Genomic DNA, 23,684 nt, shown 5'->3' on the forward strand with positions numbered 1-23,684 from the left:
CCAGCCTGGGTGAGTGGCTGAGGGCCGTTTGCAGGCTGGCCATGCCCCATTGGTGTGAGGGTCCCTGCTGGGGGGTGTGGCCGGCCTGGGTGAGGGGCTGATGGCCGTTTGCAGGTTGGCCATGCCCCCATTGGGGTGAGCGTCCCCACTGGGGGGGTTGGCTGGCCTGGGTGAGGGGCTGAGGGCCGTTTGGGGGCAGTTTGCAGGCCGGCCAAGCCCCGTCTTTGAAAGGACTTCCGGAAGGTCTCCCGGTCTAATTAGCATATTACTCTTTTATTAGTATAGATTATCATCATCATCACTACAGAGTTATCAGAAAAGTCTTTAAGTATTGGGAAGTTTTCAAACTCGTGGACACAGATACAAATAACACAAAATTCTAAAATTTTGCTTGAGAGCTTGAATTTTATCATTGACATCAAATACTTCCAGTTGTCTCCTTCACAGTGACAGGTTCATTTTGTTTATTTTTGAGAAAATGTCAGCCAAATACCAAGTCTGAAAAACCATAGTTTTTCAAGGGCAAAGGTTATTTAACTCACCCAGGGTCACATAGCTAGTAAGTGACTAGGTATTTCTGATTCTGTTATATTGTGTTGCCCATGTCTAAATTATTTGGGACTTGCCAAAGCATGTTCTTACAATAGTGTATTGTGGTGTTTTTCCTAGAGAGCATGAATGGTTTAAACAAGATTTGCCCAGTTACTTATTTCCTGAAGACCCCTCCTATGATGCTAACGTCATTGATGATGAGGCTGTGAAAGAAGTGTGTGAAAAATTTGAGTGTACAGAATCAGAAGTAATGAACAGTCTATATAGTGGTGACCCTCAAGACCAGCTTGCAGTGGCCTATCATCTTATTATTGACAATCGGAGAATAATGAACCAAGCCAGTGAGTTCTACCTCGCCTCTAGTCCCCCAACGGGTTCCTTTATGGATGATAGTGCCATGCATATTCCTCCAGGCCTGAAACCTCATCCAGAAAGGATGCCACCTCTTATAGCAGACAGCCCTAAAGCAAGATGTCCATTGGATGCACTGAATACAACTAAGCCCAAATCTTTGGCTGTAAAGAAAGCCAAGTGGCATCTTGGAATCCGAAGTCAAAGCAAACCATATGACATTATGGCTGAAGTTTACCGAGCTATGAAGCAGCTGGATTTTGAATGGAAGGTAGGAAATTGTATATTAAGATCATTTGTAGAAGCCATTTTTTTTTGTATAGTAAACTGCTGTCTACTGCTGAGTTGAGTACTGAGGTTAATTAAAGCATTGCTTTTTATTTAGATAGAAATTTAGTGATCTTGATGCTTCTGGCTATAACTGCCATTCTTTGCAATAATATACCATGTGCATTCAAAACAAGACAAATAAATCTCTGTAAGGAAGAAATATGTTGATGTATTTTTGAATTTCAATATAGTATTTTTGGCAAAGAAACAAAAAGTAATCAACTTGAAATCACCTGAGAAAATAGTCCACCCGTTTCAGCATTTATTATAGCAATAAAAAGTCATATGTCTTCAAAGATACTATGTTTTACATTTCTCTCTCCCCTTTTAGGCAGGGTTTCTCTTTTTGTCAGTATCAGTAGCAGCTAGTGGTCAATACATAGTATACATCGGTATATTTATTCAGTCAACAAACACGTTTCTCTAAGTTGAGAAAACCTCTCTTACTTGGTTGGTGCTTTCAATCCTTAATTATGAAATATATTTTTACTCTCAGCCACATTTTCCTTTAAAAATATCAGTGCTCAAATTAATTTCAACTCTTATTTATTTGTTGGGAAGAAAAGCATTTTTTGTTTTTAAATTCCGGGTATTCCTTTAACTCTTGTTCCTTTTTTGAGGACTGTGAATGTATTTTTAAAGGTGGAAGAAAAACATTCAAACATACCATGTAAATACTCACTTGACATGTTTTAATATATCAGTCATTTTCATTTCATTATTTGTATGTGAAAGGCGTAGATAAAATATTTCCTTAAACCCATTTAAAACTCAGATCTCTCTTTTCTGAAGCAGTTATTATTTAGTCAGTTAAAAAAAAAGATGTTAATATCTTTAAAATTCTTTACCAAAAAATTTTTGTAACTTATTTGATAGATGTTTTTGCAAACCCAGAATCTTCTTTATCTGAGTTGCAGTTTTCTTATCTTCAGAGGCAGATAATATCTTTCTTTTTCACAGGATTTTTTGTGATATTTAAATTTTGTGACAATACCTGTTACAATGCCTGATACAAACCTGTAACACATTAGTTTCCCTTTATTTCTTCTATTCCGTATTTATAGGTAAAAGTATTTAAGTTGAGGCTGGGCAGCCAAAATTATTTGAGTGAGGCATATATAGAATGAAAGCTAGACTATAATCTCTGAGTTTCCTTTAATTTTAATTGCTGTAAACAGTATTGTTAGTGAGTATTAAAAATACTAAATTACCATCCTATCTAATAAAGAGGTAATATGCAAATTGACCATCACTCCAATACACAAGATGGCCGCCCCCATGTGGTCAAAGATGGCTGCCCCCATGTGGACACAAGATGGCCGGCACAAGATGGCCGGCAGGGGAGGGCAATTGGGAGGGACCAGGCCTGTAAGGGAGGGTAGTTGGGGGCAACGAGGCCAGCAGGGGAGGGCAGTTGGGGGCGACCAGGCCAGCAGGGGAGGGCAGTTAAGGGTGACCAGGCCTGCAGGGGAGGGCAGTTGGGGGGGGGGACCCAGGCCTGCAGGGTAGGGCACTTAGGGGGGAGGACCAGGCATGCAGGGGAGGGCAGTTAGGGGCGACCAGGCCGGCAGGGGAGGGCAGTTAGGGGCATTTGGGCCAGCAGGGGAGCAGGCATCAATCAGCTGGCAGGGGAGTGGTTAGGGGGTGATCAGGCTGGCAGGCTGCAGCAATTAGGGGCAGTCAGGCAGGCAGGCAGGCGAGCGGTTGGGAGCCAGCAGTCCTGGATTGTGAGAGGGATGTCCGACTGCCCTGGTGGGATTGGGCCTAAATGGGCAGTCAGACATACCTCGAGGGGTCCCAGATTGGAGAGGGTGCAGGCTGGGCTGAGGGACACCCCCCCCCCCCCCCGTGCACAAGTTTTGTGCACTGGGCCTCTAGTCCTATATAATAAAGATGTAATATGCAAATGGTCATTATGCCGTGAAACGTAACGACCGACCATGTAACGACCGGATCACGGATCAGCAGGAGAGTGGGGCAGCAAGCTATAAGCGGGCGGTGGAGAGCTACAGGAGGGGGCAGGGCAGCAGGCTATGGAGGGCGGGGGTGGAGGAAGTTACCAGAGGGCGGCAGCGAGATACTGGCTACAAGCTACTGGCACATGGATTCCTACGCAGGGCTACTATTGTAATATACAAAAGGATCATCTGGGAATTTCTTCTCTATCTCATTTCTATCAGTGATTCATTTTTATATTCTTTGCAATAAGAATAGGGAGATATTTTATAGTTTGTTAATTTTAACATTTTTCCTTCACGAAGATTTCTTGTTTTAGGTAGTGAACGCATACCACCTTCGTGTAAGGAGAAAAAACCCAGTGACTGGCAATTATGTGAAAATGAGCTTACAGCTTTACCTGGTTGACAATAGAAGTTATCTTTTGGATTTTAAAAGCATTGATGGTAAGGAAGCTATGCAGGCATGAGCTCTGAGAAGATAAAACTTGGCACTAGTTGACAAGATGTTAAAATCATCTCAAAGGCATGGTGGGTAGGTCTTTTATACTGGTTTTTAAGTAATATAGATTTAGCTAAAAATGTAAGTGATATGAAGAGGATCAAAGACACTTGGAATATCTCTAACCCAGCACCTCTCCAAAAGAAGTACTTCCTTGCCATAAAAAAGTCATTCAATGTGTTGGTTGTGGAGCAAAAATCAGGGAAGCAATTTTTACCTAAAATCAGCTGATGTTGTCAGGTTCTTTATCTCATTTCCTCATTCATAATTTGTTACTGTTAGTATTATAATATCTAAACTTGCCCTTCATTAGCTTTTCTCATCCTGATTGGCCAAGATGACCAAATAGGCCTCTATTGGGATTTAGGTGCCCATGGCCATCCAGGAGCCAAAGGAGCCAGGGAAGGAGGTCCTGTCCAGATATTTAGTGTGTGCCAAGAGTCAACCTGGATGGACCAAATGTGCTTATTTCATTCATAGGCCAAAGTAGGATAACAACAGAAAAAAACAACAGTCAGGAGCTTAATGGAACAGGAGAGTTTAGATACAGGAAGTTGATTTAAACAGAGCTTTCAAATTTTGTTTTTGAAATACCATCAGCTATAGCAGTGTTTATATGTCCCTAGACCACCTTTATAAAAATTACCCAGAATTCTTATTAAAATGCAGATTCTTGGGAACTGCCCTCAGACCTACTAATCCAGAATCTCTGGAGATGGGAAACTAGGAATCTGTTTTTTTTGTTGTTGTTGTTGTTAATCCTTACCCAAGGATATTTTTCCTTATTTTATTTTTTAGAGAGAGTGGAAGGGAGGGGGAAAGACAGAGAGAGAACCATCCATGTGAGAGAGACACATCAGTTGGTTGCCTCCTGCACACACCCTGACTGGGGCCGGGGATTGAGCCTGCATTAGATTGACTGGAATCTAAACCAGGACCCTTCAGTATGAGGGCCAACACTCTATCCACTGAGCCAAACCGACTGGGATGGGAATCTGCATTTTTAAAAAGATTTTTAAAAATCTTTATTGTTGAAAGTATTATATATGTCTCCTTTTTTATCCCATTGACCCCTTATAGACCACCCTCCACCCTCTACCCCAGGCCTTCACCACCCTATTGCCTGTGTCCAAGGGTTATGCATATATGCATTCAAGTTCTTTGGTTGATCTCTTCCCAACCCCCCACCACCCACCCAGCCCCTTCCCTCTGAGATATGATAGTGTGTTTCATGCTTCTACGTCTCTAGATCTATTTTGTTCAACAGTTTATTTTATTCATTAGATTCCACATATGAGTGAGATTATGTGATACTGTCTTTCTCTGACTGGCTTAGTTTGCTTAGCATAATACTCTCAAGGTCCCTCCATGCTGTCTCAATGGGTAAGAGATCTTTCTTTTTTACTGCTGCATAGTATTCCATGGTTTAAATGTACCACAGCCTTTTTATCCACTTATCTATTGATGGGCACTTGGGCTATTTCCAGATCTTAGTTATTATAAATTGTGCTGCTATGAACATAGGAGTGCATACATTCTTTCTGATTGGTGTTTCCAGTTTCTTAGGATAAATTCCTAGAAGTGTGATCACTGGGTCAAATGGCAATTCCATATTTAATTTTTTGAGGGAACGCCATACTCTTTTCCATAATGACTGCACAAGTCTGTTTTCCCACCAGCAGTGTACTAGGGTTCCCTCTTCTCCACATTCTTGCCAGCACTTGTCATTTGTTGATTTGTTGATGATAGCCATTCTGACAGGTATGAGGTGATACATCATTGTCGTTTTAATAGAAATGGGCACATTTGGTCCACCGAGGTTTGTGTGTTTTTTCATATGTCTCTTGGCCATCTGTATGTCCCCGTTGGATGGAGAAGGGTCTATTTAGGTTCTGTGCCCTTTGTGTGTGTGTGTGTGTGTGTCACCATCTTCGAAACTAATGAAATAATGGAAAATAAAACACTGGATATTTTTGGTCTTTCAAATTAGGAAGTATTTTAAAAAACAATATTGATGACTGCTTTGAGAAAACAATGTAGTATTATTTTTTCATCTTTATTGTTGAAAGTATTACCTATGTCCCCTTTTTCCCCCCATTGACCTCTCCCACCCTGCCCCCACCCCCCACCCCAGGCCTTTACCACCCTATTGTCTGTGTCCATAGATTATGCATATATGGATATGAGTTCGTTGGTTGATCTCTTCCCACCCCCTCACCCTCCCCTGCCTTCCTTCTGAGGTTTGACAGTCTGTTCAATACTTCTGTCTTAGGGTCTATTTTTGTAAATTGCAATAACTATTGTAAATTGTGCTACTACCTGTGCCCATTTTTTAATTGGTTTGTTTGTCTTCCTTTTGTTAAGTTGTATGAGTTCCTTGTATATTTTGGATATTAACCCTTTATTAAATGTCTGCCAAATATGTTCTCCCTTTTCATTTTGTTGATGGTTTCTTTTGTTGTGCAGAAGCTGTTTATTTTGATGTAGTCCCATTTGTTTATTTTCTCCTTAATTTCCTTTGACCTAGGAGATGTATCTGCAAACATACTGCTACAAGAGATATCTGCCTATGATTTTGCTGCCTATGATTTCTTCTAGGGTTTTTATGGTTTCATGTCTTATATTTAAGTCTTTTATCCATTTTGAGTTTATTCTTGTGTATGGTATAAGTTGGTGATCTAGTTTCATTTTTTTGCATGTATCTGTTCAATTTTCCCAACACCATTTATTGAAGAGACTTTCTTGACTCCATTGTATGCTCTTGCCTCCTTTGTCAAATATTGAGCGCAATGTCTTGGGTTGGTTTCTGAGGTCTCTGTTTTGTTCCATTGGTCTATATGTCTGTTCTTGTACCAGTACCAGGATGTTTGAGTACAGTGGCTTTGTAGTATATAACTTGATATTTAGTATTGGGATCCCTCCAACTTTGTTCTTCTTAAGATTGCTGTGTCTATTCAGGGTCTTTTTTGGTTCCATATAAATTTTTGAAGTATTTGTTTTAGATCTGTGAAATATGCCATCGGTAATTTAATAGGGATTACACTGAATCTATAGATTGCTTTGGATAGTATGGACATTTTTTTTTATGTTGATTCTGCCAATCCATGAACATGGTATGTTCTTCCACTTGTTTGTATCTTCCTCTATCTCTTTTTTTTAACATCCTGTAGTTTTCTGAGTATAAGTTTTTTACCTCCTTGGTAAAGTTTACTCCTAAGCATCTTAATTTTTTGTTGGTATGGTAAATGGATTGTTTGTTTAGATTCTCTTTCTGAGAATTCATTATTGGTGTATAAAAATGCCATTGATTTCTGGGTGTTAATTTTGTATCCTGCTATATTGTTGAATTCCTTTATTAAATCTAGTAGTTTTTTTGGTGGAGTCTTTAGGGTTTTCTATGTACAATATCATGTCATCCTTTCCAATTTGGATGCCTTTTATGTTTTCTTCTTGTCTGATCACTGTGGCTAGCACTTCCAGCACTATGTTGAATAAGAGTGGTGAAAGTGAGCATCCCTGTTTTGTTCCTGTTCTTATGGGAAATGGATTTAGTTTTTGCCCATTAAGTATGATGTTGGCTGTAGGTTTGTCATATATGGCCTTTATTATGTTGAGGTATGATCCCTCTATTCCCACTTTGCTAAGAGGTGTTTGTTTGTTTTTAATCAGAAATGGTGTTGCATTTTGTCAAATGCTTTTTCTGCATCTATTGATTATGATCATGTGATTTTTGTCTTTCACTTTGTTTATGTGATGTATCACATTTATTGATTTGCAAACATTGTACCTGCCTTGCATCCCTGGAATGAATCCCACTTGGTCATGGTGTATGATCTTCATTTTTAAAAAGATTTTCCTTGACCCCAACCCCAAGCAATTTAATTGTGTACCAAAGGTTCAGAACCACTGTGTAATGGTTACTTTTATTTATTTTTATCTTAATGATTTTTTGTTGATACGCCACAAGAAAATAACCCTTCAGGATGTGCTTTCTTCACATGCAAGAATATAGTTTGTTTTCAAGGTTAATGCCAAATCCTTGCTGAGAAGGATGTAGGGGTCACATTTTGACTGTATAAAAGTGTTGTGATTAATTAGTGATGTCTGTTATGCTTGTTGGGGAGGGAAGAGGTCACCTGTTCCTAAAACACTGAAATATGACATTTATTATTTAGTCGCCTTTGCCCAGATGTGTTTACTTACTTAATTCTCTGATGATAGCATCTTCATAAGAAGGGCTGGGGCAAATATACCTTTCTGATAAATTGCTCTGCTTTGGTCCATTTCAGATGAAGTGGTGGAGCAGAGGTCTGGTTCCTCAACACCTCAGCGTTCCTGTTCTACTGCTGGCTTACATAGACCCAGATCAAGTTTTGATTCTGTGACTGCTGAGAGCCATTCACTGTCAGGCTCCCTCACTGGCTCCTTGACTGGAAGCACACTGTCCTCAGTTACACCTCGCCTGGGCAGCCACACCATGGATTTTTTTGAAATGTGTGCCAGTCTGATCACTACTTTAGCTCGTTGATGATTTTTCCCTAGTTTATATCTTTCTGTTGTTGCACTGTGAAAATCACATGTATTCTTTAAATTATTATTTTACTTATGTGTACACATACTCTAAAATGCTGATTGACAGACATGAATATTGCCAGGGGACACTCAATGCCATTGAAACTATGAAAACAAAAGTCTGACATTTTATTTATCTGTAGAAATCTGTAATTCTATTTTGTCTATGATATAGGCAGTATCATTAGTAGGTGAACACTGATGACGATCGTTAATTAAAATTGTGAATTTACTACAGATGATTAATACAATACACCTTCACTGGTGAACCATCTCAGTCAGAGGGTGGTTTGGCAGCACCTCCTTGCTTTACCCTTTAGTGTAGGTAAATCCATTTACTACCTAAAAATTTCAGCAAGCTTGAAGCTATGTTTATGCTACCAATTATTTTCTTTTTTTAATCCTCATCCAAGGAGTGAGGATATTTTTCCCATTGATCCCATAGAGAGATTGGAAGGGAGAAGGGGAGAGAGAGAAACATAGATGTGAGAGAGACACATCGATTGGTTGCCTCCTGCACGTGCTCTGACCAGGGGTGGGGAACAAACCGGGAACCAAGTACCTGCCCTTGATCTGGAATCAAGTTTCCAACCCTCTGTTGCACAGGTTGATGCTCTAACTACTGAGCACACTGGCCAGGGCTGCACCATTCTTTTTGCACATGATTGAAAAATAAAAAAACCATTTGTAAAATAGTATTTAAATGTTGAAATCTTAAAAGGGTGCCCCCAAAATTTCAGAAGCCAAGTTCTAGGAATTTTTGCCTAGTATTTAATAGAAAGGCTGTGGTCCTGAAACAGTAACCATGATTTCCTGGTTTCTTAAAAACAACTGTAACTAGAGGTTTTATCTTGAGACTAGAGGCCCAGTGCATGAATTTCGTGCACTGGTATGGTCCCTAGTGGCTGCCTGCTGCTGTCCGGGGCCTCCCTCCCTTCCCCCGGCCAGCCCTGCCCCCTGGTTGAACTCCCAGATGACCTCCTGGTCATGGGGACAATTTGCGTACTACACTTTTATTATATAGGATGTCCATGAATAATATACTTATTTTAAGAGCCTTCAAGGTTCTACTCAATATTGGAACATCTGGAATTGCAACAACTTTTGTCATAAACATATCATTTAAAACATGCCTTTAAAACCTACCCTTCTGAATTCTTTTTGGCTTTATTTATTTTTGTACTTTACTGAGCATGATAAAACTGACCGTTACATGAAACAAAGGAAAATATCTTCAGTTCCTTAAAAGAGAACTCTTATCTCTGATCTCTTATTATGTGTGGTGGTAAGGTGTGTGTGTGTTGCATCCCACATGTTAATTCTTCAGGGCAAGTTTGTCATTGCAACCACCCTCTTCCTCACTTTTCCTGGTCACCATTGTCTTTGTTTATTGTATGATCCTTAGTGGCTGATTGGTTTAGCCTTTAAATCCAATTTGAAAACACTGTTCTGGCCTTAAGGGCTGTTATGTAACTCCAGAGCTTGATAGGCTGTGACCTTCATTGTTGAACTTTTTAGGGCAGAGAAGCCTTAAACATTAAAAAAAAAATCTCTTGTATAAACATATGTGTTGTTCACATATATATATGTATGTATTCACACACCAATGCTTTTTAAAGGAAACCCAAACAGGCTTTTGTTTGTATGTTTGATTTGTCCAGGTTGTGTTTTTATTTTATTTTTTTGTAATCTTAAAAAACACACACACCTATATACAGCAGGATAGATAATAGCTTATTAATTATATTTTGTTGTAGTAAAAGTATTTAATTTTAAAATTATGTATAATTTACCTAATTTGTATTTATTCATTTGTTTTCTACAGCATATTGTGATTTAACAATCTCATTCACCTGACTTACCCTAGAAAAGATTAAGCTCTTGAAAAGAAAAAGTGATTAAGCCTTGACAGGTTTCTCTTTGCCAAAAATAATGCTTCCTACCAGAAGCAAATGAGAATGCTAGACCAAATTTCTTCCGTGTCTATGGAAGACAAGCATGTCTACCTTTAAACAGTTTTGAGTCAGGAGTGTGCAGTGTTACATCATATTGTTTTGTAGAACTTTAAAAACATCTTGTTAAGTAACTTTTTAAGTCTGACTTAATATCAAAATAAAAGGAACCCTTGCTGGGAAAGAGGTGGGGTTGCAGTCAAGAAGTTTTAAGTTTAAGCCCTTGAAAGGTTGCCACCTAGTGGCACAAAAGGGTGCTTTTTGTGATTATTTTTATAGGGATAAGCAGTATTCCTGTTGTTAGACTGATGTGCATTGTAGATACGGCATAATTTTGGCCTTTCCAAGTGTGTAAATACCTCTTTTTGGAGAAGCAAGGTCACCTCATAACCTGTGCCAAACTATCAATGGGATGACCTTAGAAATAAGGAACTAATCTGATTCCTTATCCTCACTGACAAAATCCCTAATAATTTTGAAGGTGGAAAAACAGCAGGAAGGAACCCAGTGGTATTTTAGCTTTGTTAGTCTTAATAAATCATATATTAGAAACTTATTCATATAAAAACTACTTTATATGAATGATTATCATATTTTTTGAGAGTTAAAATATTATTTACTATTTTCTCATTCTTGCGGGTATTCATGAATATCTATAATTTGATAGTTACCTGTTGAATTTAGGAGAACCAAGGGTCACAATTTTGGTTTAGTATGCTTAAGTTTTTAAAGCACAGCTATTCTGTGAATCTAGAATTGTTTTGTGGAGAGAAGATTCCAGGAGGCTTAGTCCAGGATAACAGGAACTAGATCATTGTCAAAGGAGGCTTTCTGTTGCTAATGAACAGAGAGGTACTAAATCCCCACAATCAGTACTAAATCCCCACATTTCAGTCTTATATACTGGTTAATTATGGATGTGGTATGTGGTAGGCAGATCTGCGGTAGGAACAACTGTTTTCAGTTAAAATTCTAGAAGAGAGTTTCTATTGTTAGGTTACAGATAAAGTCATGGAAATGGACTCCATCCGATTCTAGAGTAGCATTTCCCAAATTGTATCCTGCGAGATGCTCTGCAGAAAGATTCCACTCAAACAAGTTTGGAAAACGTTACGTGCTACTCTCCCACTTGAAGATGACAGTAGATGTGAGCGGTAAAGGCTTTAATGCCCTGTGGGAAAAAGGCAACCCTTTAACTTGTTTACCCTCTTCACCCGAATTAATTTAACCATGTTTTTTCAACTTACTAACCCCGTGGTCAGCAAACTGTGGCTCACGAGCCACATGCGGCTCACGAGCCACATGCGGCTCTTTGGCCCCTTGAGTGTGGCTCTTCCACAAAATACCACGGCCTGGGCGAGTCTATTTTGAAGAAGTGGCGTTAGAAGTTTAAGTTTAAAAAATTTGGCTCTCAAATTTCAGTTGTTATACTGTTGATATTTGGCTCTGTTGACTAATGAGTTTGCCGACCACTGTACAAACCCATGGGTAAAAGCAAATTTGGAAAATACTATTTTAGGAAAATTAATGTCCCTGATTGTCATAATTTGGGTAGTTAAGAATAAAGTTAAGATCCCTTTTCCCTTATGCGTTGTTGGAGAGAATCTGGTTCAAAATCAGAATAATTTAATTTTAACCTGTAGACATAGTCACCTTGAGCTGCATTAAATAGCACCTTGATTTTCTTAATCAGGTTGTGGTATTGTTTGGGAGCAAAGTTTTCTTTTTTGTGTGTGCTGAATGGGTAACTGAAAAATCTTGAACCAGGTTACTTGTAAAAAAGTACTAAGACTAGGAACTAATGCTTATGGCTCTATGGATAATGAGCCAATATCATTGATTCTTACTTTCAAAATATGTATGTAGTGAGTGAACATTTTCTAAATAGATGTAATTCCCATTATCCTTTAATGTAGGAATAAACAACATCTCAAATTGAGTTTATAGGGAGGGAGGGAGGCAAACCTATTATAAGTAGGATTTTTCAATCTACAAGTTTAAAAAATGTTTTAAAAATTATTTTTAGAGAAACATTGATTTATTCCACTTATGGCTGATTCTTTTATGTGCCTTCACCTGGGATCGAACCCACAACTTGGGTGTATCAGGATGATGCCCTAACTCATTGGTCGGCAAACTCATTAGTCAACAGAGCCAAATATCAACAGTACAACGATTGAAATTTCTTTTGAGAGCCAAATTTTTAAAACTTAAATTATATAGGTAGGTACATTGTTACTAACTTAATTAGGGTACTCCTAAGCTGGCCTTTGCTAAAAACTCAAGGGGCCAAAGTACCGCATGTGGCTCGCGAGCTGCAGTTTGCCGACCACTGCCCTAACCAATTGAGTTACCAGCCAGGGCTCAGTCAACAAGTTTTTAAGAGACACTTTGTAAACTAGCATTTGCATTCCTTGATACTAGGAATTTAATTTAATTCCTTGATATTATAAAGAGAATCCAGGAGCCTAAATTAAATCAGAAATGATCATATTTTTATGTCAGGGGATTGTCTGTATGTTGCTGCTTTCTCTTATTCCCTAGCCAGTTGGTACTCAGGGAATAGAAACTGATTTTTAGTATTTGATGAGACATAAGTGAGGAAATAATCATAGACAACTGTTACAGATTTTTTGACTGTGGAGTTATCTATAGCCTCTATTATTGTGCAGCATACTGAGTTAATATAAGAACCACACCTTCTGTTTGTAAAATATAAAAGCTTGGAATGTGTCTACCACAGACACCGTCTCTTGTCTGTTCACTGGTTAATAATTGAAATCCTATTAATGGTTGTGAAATCTCAATATCTAAATGCTAGACATGTTCACAGTTTTGGCTGGTTTTGTTTTTTCAAAGACCCCTACCTTTTCAATCTGGTATTTCTTTACTTGTGGTTTTACTGTAATCCTTTTCCTTTATGGCTTTTTAAATAAGGAATGTAATTTATTTTAATAATAGTTCTCAGAGATTATACTTTGTTAGAAATTCTGGATGAGGGATATGTGCAATCTGTTGGTAAGACACATCCTATGTTGGGGTTCATTTTTGTAACCTAAAGATAACAAAAGGTAACCTGAGGTATCTTTGAGCTTTAAAGTTCTGTCTTCTCATATGATTTGCATTAATGTCCACGTTTTATATATTTAGAGTTTTTATACTAGTGAGAATATTCTGTATATGTTTGGTGAGGCATTTTGATGTTATATATTGGATTTTTTTTTTTCTAAATGCAGCTACCCTCTGGAATACAAATGGCAGAAAACCAAACATGTTAAAACGTCATGTGCACTTGACAGAAGCAAACCATGGCTGATTTGAGGTGATGGGAGTGCTCCATACATTTTATAGTGATTTTTAGATCCATATCTATTAACTTAGTTAACATGCCGCAGTAACCTTGCCAGGTGCCCACTTTCCAGGTGAGGAAGCAGAATCAGAAAGCTCTTCATAAAGATCCATGCCATACAAGTATCAGCAATGATCACTGCCCTTTATATGCCTCCTTCCTGGCCGGGGGGAGGTGGGGTGGAAAGGGGTGAGGATGGAGAGAACAGTCACTGAAACATCAGAGTAGTTGAGTAATAAAAATAAACACAGGTGTATTGCTTTCAAGTCTTAGAGTGACATAACATAGTCTTAAATGTTTCTTAGTTTAATCATTTGAACCAGTTGATTGTACTAACTAGATGTAATTATATAAAGTATTTAGATGAGCATATTGATTTTTACAAGTAAGTCTGAGTTATTGAGGGTATTTAAAAAATACTGAAGGAACTTTTTAGGATATACTTCTTTAATTTGCAAGGTTCTTATCGTACAGTCTTTTTAAAAAGTAAAATTAGCTCCAGCCCCTATCCTAAATATTATCTGATTTAGGTGTACCTAAATTTTATTTACAGATGGATAATTTTTCATTTTGTATGCATATTAGATAAAACACTTTTCATAGAGTATATTTCTATTCATGAATACCTATTACTAGCTTGGTATTCTCCCAAACCTTATGAAACAACTTTGAAATGTAATTTTTGTTTGATGAGCTTTAAAAATTACATAAATTTATTTAAACCGGTTGCTGGCATCCTTACTAGTCTTTTGCACATGTAAATATGGAGAGAGCAGGACCCACAGTGCAGACTGGATTGAGTTTTAGTTAAACCTTTTCAGTCACAACCTGATAAGAATCAGGCTGGTCTAGAAGTTCTCAGACTGGGCCTGTATTAATTTTGTGAGCCAGTGTTAATGTTTACTGCCAGCCTCACATAGCAATGCCAGTTTGCAGCCACAACACTATATGTGACTTTTGGTAACTATATCTAAAGCAGTTTAGATTTTATGGATGTAACTTGTGATTATTGGGACAAGCAGGGTAGGTAAATTTCAGTTACATTTAAAGTGCAATTAAAAAAATTCTAGAGCAGAGCTCTCTTTACAGGAAAAAGTACAGTATTTGTAGAATATCCTAGCATGAAAACTTTCGTGAGCATTCATAGAATTTTGACAAAGTTCATACAGTTTTTTTATTTGTTTATTTAAGGTTTGCTACTTTGCGTTGATTTAACATTTCAAAGAGAAATAGGAATAGCCAACGAGAATTGCATAATTAATTTTTGCTGCTAATTCACACATGTATTTTTCACAGTTAATCCCTTTTTAAGTTTCATTATGAAGAAAGACCAATTTTTCTAGACAAAATAACATTTCCTAAAATGAAAAACAGATCCACTGATCTAAAAAACAAAAACAACTTAATTGTGCCTTATGTTATAGGAAGAGTAAAAATTAGTCAAAAACTTGTTTAAACTGTATTTTCCTTTGTTCTAAGTCCTCTCCCTGTTCCTTATATCTGCCTCCATGAATGGTCACGTTGCTGTGTGCCTGTTTTCAGGTTACTTTGGCCAGACCTCAGCCTGTCATCATCACAAGTTGGTCACTAGATTATTCTTCTATTCCTTTTGTGTTGCTTCACTTTTTAAGTCACCTTGATAAAAGTTTGGCTGTCTTCTCTTGTTTTTAAAATGAGTGCAATGAATAGCAATCTTTATATTTCATCCCTTTAAAAAGTTTGTAAAGGAAAGACTGCAGAGCAAAGAACATAATCTAATTTGGAATCTTAGTCTGTTTGGCTGCTGTGTCAGCAGCAAGTCACATAACCTCATTTCATTTTCTCATCTATAAAATGTGGATAATAACCTACCTCACAGGTGTGTATGAGAAACTGTTTGAAGGTCCTTGTTTAAATACAGGGTTCATCGTGCTCATATTTAATGTAAATCCTCCCCTTTTTTTTATAGATATCTTTGATACTGATAGAATGAGTATCTTGATTTTAGGTAAGTCTTATGTGGTAAGAATATAGTAGTAAAAATGTTTTAAGACCACAGTTTCACAAATTACGATATTATTTTATGTAACTTTTAAAATTTATTGAAAACAGTGAATATTCAATTATCAAATTTGTCCTTTATTGCAACAAATATTCAGAACTTCTTAAAATGTTGGCTGAAGCTGCCTTAATGTACCGAAATAGAGCTTTCTCAAGACTGTTCACAAATCTATGTTTGTATAATGTTTTAAGTATTTAATGTAAAATTGTAATAGAACTGTAAATTTTAAGTATAGTAAATTTAATATTATTTTAGGAAGAATGCTTGAATTCTTTATCATGTATACTTAAATATTATATAGTGAATTTCGAGTGCAAAAAATAAAACTTAAAGTTGACAGCCATTAGGCTATATCCTTGACAATCATAAGAAGATGTAATATTGGATATTAATTATTAAGTTTTTCCCCAAGAACACACTGCACTCATTCTTTCTTAGCCCATCTTTGAAAAAGAAAAAAACAACAACAACAACACTCCATAGGCTAATACATTAAATGTTTGAAACACTTGATTACATATCTATTAAACATTTTTTTAGCTGTTCAAATTGAGATCACTTTTTGTAATTTGTTTCAGGAAGAAAAAAAAGAGACCAGACTCCCAGTGCTTTTGTATTTTAATAACCATAGATTCAAATTTCAGTTTTGTTATGAAATTTTTGTGAGTATTCAGTGACCAGTGGGAAGGATGTGTCTTCCAGTAACTATGTGGTAAAGATGTCTTCTTGAATTACACAGCATTTCATAGTTACAGGCTCACCCTAGTTAATATGTGCACTGTACAAACTCATAAGAGAAAAGCAGCATATCTGATTGCTTTATAAGCTTTTTTCCACAAAATCAAATTAAACTCTCTGGTTAATTTGAAAGCTCTTTTTGTTTCTGTTCAATTATTATTTTTTTTTTCTGTTTTTTTTTTTTTTCTGTTCAATTATTAAACGAATATTCTGCATGTCAGGTAATGGTTACAGAGAAAGCTATTGTAGAAAAAGATTGTCTGTGACTCCTTGGAGACTTCATACCATCTTTGTCTTCTTTGTTATATGTGGTAGGTCCTAATCTTAGCCATTGTATTAGTTTTCTATTGCTGCCATAACAGATTACTACAAACTTAGTGGCTTAATGCATTTTTTAAATTATTGAGGTAACATTGGTTAATAACATAACTTTCAGGTGTACAATTCGATGTATACACTATAGTATGCTCACCACCAGAAGTCTAGTTAGTCTATTTGTCACCATATATTTGATACCCTTTTTGCCCTCACTGCACCCTACTTTCCTCTTTGGTAACCACCAACTTGTTGTATTTATGAGTTTGTTTTTTGTTTTGTTGGTTCATTCATCTTTTGTTTTATATTTCTATCTTTATTTTATATTTCATAAGTGAACTCATATAGTTTTTGTCCTTTTTTGTTTGACTTATTTCATTTAGCATAATACACTCAAGATCCACCCATGTTGTTGCAAATGGCAATATTTTATCTTTTTTTTTTATGGCTGAGTAGTATTCTATACACACACACACACACAATGTAATTGTAATATATATATATTTATAATCTTTTACAATTATACTAGAGGCCAGGTGCACGAAAATTCATGCACTTGGGGCGGGGGTGGGAGGAGAGGGACTGTCAGCCCAGCCTGCACACTCTCACAATCTGGGACCCCTCGGGTAGGGTCCAGTCTCATTGAAGCATGGCTCTGGTTTCCCGGGCCTGCGGGCAGGGGGAGGGACGAGGAGGCCAGTCCGATTGCAGCATGGCTCCAGTTCCTGGAGCCTGTGGACCAGAGGGAGGGACCAAGAGGCCAGTCCGATGGCAGCGTGACTCTGGTTCCCCGGAGCCTGTGGGCCGGGGGGAGGGACCAGGAGGCCAGTCCAATGGCAGCATGGCTTCATTCCCACAGCTCCCTCCCGCTGCCAGCAGCCAGGACTGACTTCCGCCATGCTGGCCGGGACATTAGCCTGGTATTCGGTCATCTGTCTGGATGTTTAGGTCGTGATGGACCCTGGCTCTTTATTTATTAGGATACACATACACACATAGTTTCTTTATCCATTCATCCATTGATGGACACTGTGGTTGTTTCCATGTCTTGGTTATTGTAAATAATGTTGCAATGAACACATAGGTACATATATCTTTTTTAATGAGTGTTTTCATATTCTTTGGATAAATGCCCAGAAGACAAATTGTTAGGTCATATGGTAGTTTTATTCTTACTTTTTTTGAGACCCTCCATACTGCTTTCCACAGTGGCTGCACCAATTTACATGGCTACCAAGAGTATACAAGGGTTCCCTTTTCTCCACATCCTCTCCAACTGTTATTTGGTTTTTTAAATTTGATTTTGATAACAGCTTTTTTAACAGGTGTGAAGTGATATCTTATTGTGGTTTCCATTTGCATTTCCCTAGTGATTAGTGATGTTGAACATCTTTGCATGTGCCTGTTGACCATCTGTGTGTCTTCCTTGGAAAAATGTCAATTCAGATGCTCTGCTCATTTGTTAATCTGGTTGTTTCTTTTTTGTTGTTGTTGAGTTCTTTATATATTTTGGATATTAACCCCATGTTAGAAATATCATTTGCAAATATCTTCTATTGAAGTGGTTGCCTTTTTGTTTTGTTGGTTTCCTTTGATGCGCAGAAGGCTTTTAGTTTGATGTAGACATGTTAATTGTTGTTTTTGTTCCTCTTATTTTGGGAGTCAAATTCACGAAAATACTAGTAAGACCAATGTCAGGAAGCTTACTGCTTATGTTTTATTCTATGTATTTTATTGTACAGGTCCTACACTCAAGTCTTTAATGCATTTTGAGTTAATTTTTGAGTATGGTATAGTTTCATTTTTTTGCATGTGACTGTTTAGTTTTCCCAAATCATATTTTGAAAAGACTTCTCTATTGTGTATTTTTGGTTCTTTTGTTGTAAATATTTCCATATATGTGTGGGTTTATATCTGGGCTCTCAGTTCTGTTCCATTGGTCCATGTATCTGTTTTTCTGCCAATACATACTGTTTTGGTCACTATAGCTTTGTAGTATAGTTTGAAATTGGGGAGTGTGATACCTGCAGCATTGTGCCTCAGGATTACTTTGGCTATTTGGGATCTTTTGTGGTTCTATACAAAGTTTTGGATTTTTTTTTTTCTTTGAAAAATAAAAAGTTTGAGAAGGGACTGCAGTGAATCTTTAGATTTCTTTAGTTAAAATAGACATGTTAATTGTGTTAATTCTTCCAATCCATAAACACAGAATACTTTTTCATTTCTTTGTGTCTTCTACAATTTCTTTCAACAATGTCTTATAGTTATTTTCCCAGTCTTTCACCTCCTTTGCTAAATTTAATCCTGGGTATTTTATTCTTTGTCTTGCGGTTGTAAATGAGATTGTTTTCTTCATTTCTCTTTCTGTTAGTTCATTATTGATAGTTCATTTTAGTATATAGAAACACAGCAGATAAAAGTATGGCTACACCTGCTTACTTCTGGATGCCATTTGCTTGAGGTATAATCTTCCACCACTTTACTTTGAGCCTGTGTGTGTCTTTGGTGCTGAGATGGGTTTCCTTTAAGAAGGTAGCTTATAGTTGGGTTTTGTTTTTTAATCCATTCATCTACTCCATGCCTTTTGATTGGTGAGTTCAGCCCATTTCTATTCAGGGTGACTAGTGATACATGTGGACTTACCACTGCCATGTTATCTTTTGATTTCTGATTGTTCTGTGTCTTGTTTCTTTCCTCTGTGTTTCTGTCTGCTGCTTTAGTTTGGTGGTTTTCTATGATGTTTTTCTCCATTTCCTTTTTAATGTTTCATGTCTGAGCTCTGGCTTTTTGTTTTGTGGTTACGATGAAGCTTGTGTAAAATATCTCATAGATAAAATAGTCCTTTTTATTCTGATAGTGTTTTATCTTCAATTGCCTAAACAAGTTTCCTCCTTTTTATGTTTTTGTTGTCACAAATTATCCCATAATATATTTGTGTTTATTATCAAATTGAAGTAGCTAAAGTTTTTAATGCTTTTCCCCCTTTTAACCTTTGTTATATTTAAGTGTTTAACAATTGAAAGAGTTGTGATTTCCTGCTTCTGCCAGACACCTTACTCAAAATTTTTTGTCTTTTTCTTTTAGGTTGAAGAGCTCCTTTCAACATTTCTTGTAACATGGGTCTTGTAGTGGTAAATTCCCTCAGCATTTGCTTGTCTGGGTAGCCTTTATTTCCCCTTTATGTCTAAAGCAGGGGTGGGGAACATCTGGCCCACGGGCCATATAAGGCCCTCAAAATCACTTGGTCTGGCCCTGCCAAGGCAATCCTAGGCAGGACTTGAAATTCAGTACATCTAGAAGCTTTCTTCATAGCAACATAAATTTATATTAAGTAACTGTTATAAATATTCAAATGGCCCTTGGCAGAAAAGAGGCTCCCCACCCGTGATCTAAAGGATAATTTTGTTAAGAGTGTATGTGGCCAGTGATTTTCTCTCTCATATTCTTTCCATCCTGGCCTGTAGGCGAGAAATCTGATAATTCGATGGGGTTTCTTTTATAGGTTACTGTCTTTTTTTTCCATGGCTGCCTTGAAAATTCTTTATCATTAACTTTTGGGTTTTAATATAACCTTTTGGAGAAGGTCTCTTTGCATTGAGGTAATTAGGTGTTCTGTTAGCTTCTTGTACTATGCTGTTCCCTTTTTCCTCTCTTCTGGAATGTCCATTATCCTTATACTAGAAGCCCGATGCACAAAGATTCGTGCTAGAATGGGCTTTCCTTTCCCTGGCTGCCTGCACCACCTTTCCACTCTGGCCCAGCCCCTTTCTGCTCAGGCCCCTCCTTCCCATGCTGCCAGAGGCCCTGAGAGACTGGGGGTGCGGCAGAACACCTGCGTTGTTGCCATGGCGACGGCGCAAACGTCCCGCCCCTGTCACTGGGTGGCTGAGTATGCAAATTAACCACCATCTTTGTTGGGTTAATTTGCATATCACTCCTGATTGGCTGGTGGCGTAGTGGAGGTATGGTCAATTTACATGTTTGTCTATTATTAGGTAAGATTGCCCTTTCTAATGGAGTTCAGTTGTTCTCATAGAGTTCTTTCATTTTTAAAAAATCTTAGTTTTCTCTCCTCCTCAACCTGAATAATTTCTAGATTTCAGTCTTTGAGCTAGCTAATTCTCTCTTTTTTGTGATCTGCCTGCCTTATTTCCAATTCCTTCTAATACATTCATCTCATTTATTGAGTTCAGCTCCAGAATTTCTTTTTTTTAGAGTTTCAGTCTTTTTTGTAATGTACGCCTTCTGTTCATTAATTTTATGCTTGATTTCATTGACCTTCCTTTCCAAATTTTCTTGTATTGCATTGAGTTTCTTCATGACTGCTATTTTGAATTCTCTGTCATTTAGATATAGTCTTCCATGACTTTGAATTTGGTTTCTAGAGAACTGTCATTTTCTTTTTGTGATACCATGTTATCTTGGTTGTTCATGGTGTTTGATGTTTTGTTCCTCCTCTGGAGCAGTTAAGTAGTGAACACATTTCATGTTTAGGTACCATTTTGGTTTTAAGAATTCAGCAGGTTGTTAGAGGTCTTACTTTCCAATAGGTGGTGCTATAATGTTTCAGTTTTCTCTTATGCACTACTGTGTCTTCGTGCTCTCTGATGCCCGGTGCTGTTGGCATCTTTGTGGTGGTGGAGTGGAGGGCACCACTGTGGTTGTGGAAGTTGTCGCTTGGGTGATAAGGGTAGTGGGTGCCCCTGCTATGTCTGGTTGCCGGAGTCTTGGGTCACCACCACCATGGCAGGGAAAGTGGCTCATCTGCCACTGGATCACGTCATCTTCAAAGCCAGCAACAGGGGGCTCATGGCTCAAAGGTCTCCTGCCTCTTCTTCCACTACTTCTCTGGCTGGCTCTTCTAAGGGCCTATGCAATTAAATAGGGCTCACCTGGATAATCTCCCCATTTTAAAGTCAGCAGTCTTAATTTTATCTATAAAGTCATGTAACATATTTACAGGTATAGTGCCAGCCAGGGCATGAAGATCATGGAGGCCACCATTCTGCTTACGACAGCCACAGAACAGGAAGGGAACGGCCTAGAACCGTGGTCGGCAAACTGCGGCTCGCGAGCCACATGCGGCTCTTTGGCCCCTTGAGTGTGGCTCTTCCACAAATGCCATGGCCTGGGTGAGTCTATTTTGAAGAAGTGGCGTTAGAAGAAGTTTAAAAAATTTGGCTCTCAAATTTCAATCGTTGTACTGTTGATATTTGGCTCTGTTGACTAATGAGTTTGCCGACCACTGGAGAAGATCTCAGGTAACAATAGAATTTTATACTAATGGCCACTGAGACTAGAAAACAAGCAATGTAGACGGGATCCTATGTACTACCAATTATGGTAACCATCCATATTTATATACCTAAAAGCAACTTTTTGAAAAACATTGTGCTTTAGTCCTCATTAATGACACATCGAAGTCAAGATATACTAGTATAAGATTTCAATTTGCTTTTCCAAACTTAGAAGAAGGAATTTGTATTGATTAGTGAAAATGCTTTTCCTTTATTTCCTAAATTCCATGGGTAGTGCATGCTTACTGTGGGAAATTTAAAAGTACAGGATGTTTGAAGAAGAGGAAAAAAGAAATCGTCCTAACACTGTTACCCAGAAACAACCACGTCTCTTAGGAATTTGTCTTTAAATATTCTTTTTTTCCTCTCTTCCTATTCTTCCCCTACAATCTGTGTTTTAAAAGTTCTGAAGGTGTGTAAGAGAGGGCCTAGTCAACAGAATGCTATGTCATCTTGGAAAACCAAGTGTTTCACAGAAGTCTCAGGAGGAAGGGAAGGTTTTGTCGTGCATGTTAACAGGTAGCTGGTGACTTGGCCGATAAATGAATTTGTGTGGGCCAGTGTGAGCCTCTGTTAGGGTCAAGTACATTTGTATGTTTTTTATCTGACAGAACGTTATATTTACTGATATGTTTTCATGCAGAATTAAAAGTAAAATAGAGACAGATGACATCAATGAAGTCTTGGTTATGATGAGTTATGATGTTTACATTAGAGAATCTTACAGATCAATAATGTGAGAAATTTAGGTATGATTTAAGGAATGGAAGAAATGTGGCTGACAGTGAAATAGAAACAATCACATTGAGTATAGATTATTATTTTTCCTAAAAAATATGGTTTGTATCGACAAATAGTAATGAGGTACTAGTTTATGATAAATCAAATGGTTTATACTTTAAAAACATAGGAAAATGTTCAGTTTTAAAATCCTGTTAAATACAGGGCATCCCAAATATATGTATACACACTTTAACAGCTGATAGCGCAATTTTGAAAATGAAATTATTTTCATAAACACTGCCTTTATAATTATTCAAAGGGTGTATATACTTTTTTGGGGAGACACCCTGTATATCTATGTAAAAGTACTTACATCCCAGCCATTTTTTTCAAGTCTTAAGATTTGAATTTCAAAACACATTTTTTGTTTTCAACATCTTTCAACCTCAGAAAAGGCCAGGTACTGAAATAACAGCACTTATACAGTATTCTGTATTAAAGATTTTAGGACTCTTTTATTTATATTATTACATTGCAGCCTGACAACAACCCCTGTGAAGTAGACAAGGTGTTATTAGCTGTTTTACTAATGAGAAAATTGTGACAAAGCAGAACACTTATACCTTGAGCTGTACTGGTAATTGTACTGTGAGTATAAAATGGTTGCACTATGTATTTTGGAATTAAATTACACCCAGTTTAAATGTACAGCATCTTTTAGAAGTTATAAACACTTGTGTACTCATATTAGAAGCACACTAACATCTGTACAGCTGACTAGGTAGTTCCATAGGCATGATTGCTAACTTCAGATGTGGCTCATTGAGTAAGTGCTCAAATGCTAAAACACACTTCCCCATTCTCCGAGCCAGCAGTAAAATAGACATGGAAAGATAACCTTTTGGGAGTAAAATCAACTAAATGTGGAGGATTTGTTTGTTTTCTCTTCTGAGTTCCTAATGAATGTTTCCACCATCTCATTTTGACATGTAAACTGATGGGAGCAG

General features: G+C 37.5%; 1 protein-coding gene across 1 annotated transcript in view; it reads left to right on the top strand.

Moving 5' to 3' along the window:
* PRKAA2 (protein kinase AMP-activated catalytic subunit alpha 2) overlaps nucleotides 1–16,450 on the top strand; it is a 65,877-nt gene extending 49,427 nt beyond the window's left edge. Inside the window, exons 7-12 of the mRNA XM_054721279.1 lie at nucleotides 670–1,174; nucleotides 3,509–3,635; nucleotides 7,980–8,184; nucleotides 13,451–13,536; nucleotides 15,512–15,550; nucleotides 16,183–16,450. Coding sequence (XP_054577254.1) covers nucleotides 670–1,174; nucleotides 3,509–3,635; nucleotides 7,980–8,184; nucleotides 13,451–13,535 — 922 coding nt within the window. The 3' untranslated portion in view covers nucleotide 13,536; nucleotides 15,512–15,550; nucleotides 16,183–16,450. The remainder of the gene's footprint in view (nucleotides 1–669; nucleotides 1,175–3,508; nucleotides 3,636–7,979; nucleotides 8,185–13,450; nucleotides 13,537–15,511; nucleotides 15,551–16,182) is intronic.
* The last annotated feature ends 7,234 nt before the right edge of the window (nucleotides 16,451–23,684 follow it).

The sequence above is a fragment of the Eptesicus fuscus genome, chromosome 9 (assembly GCF_027574615.1).
Source record: "Eptesicus fuscus isolate TK198812 chromosome 9, DD_ASM_mEF_20220401, whole genome shotgun sequence".
Taxonomy (NCBI): domain Eukaryota; kingdom Metazoa; phylum Chordata; class Mammalia; order Chiroptera; family Vespertilionidae; genus Eptesicus; species Eptesicus fuscus.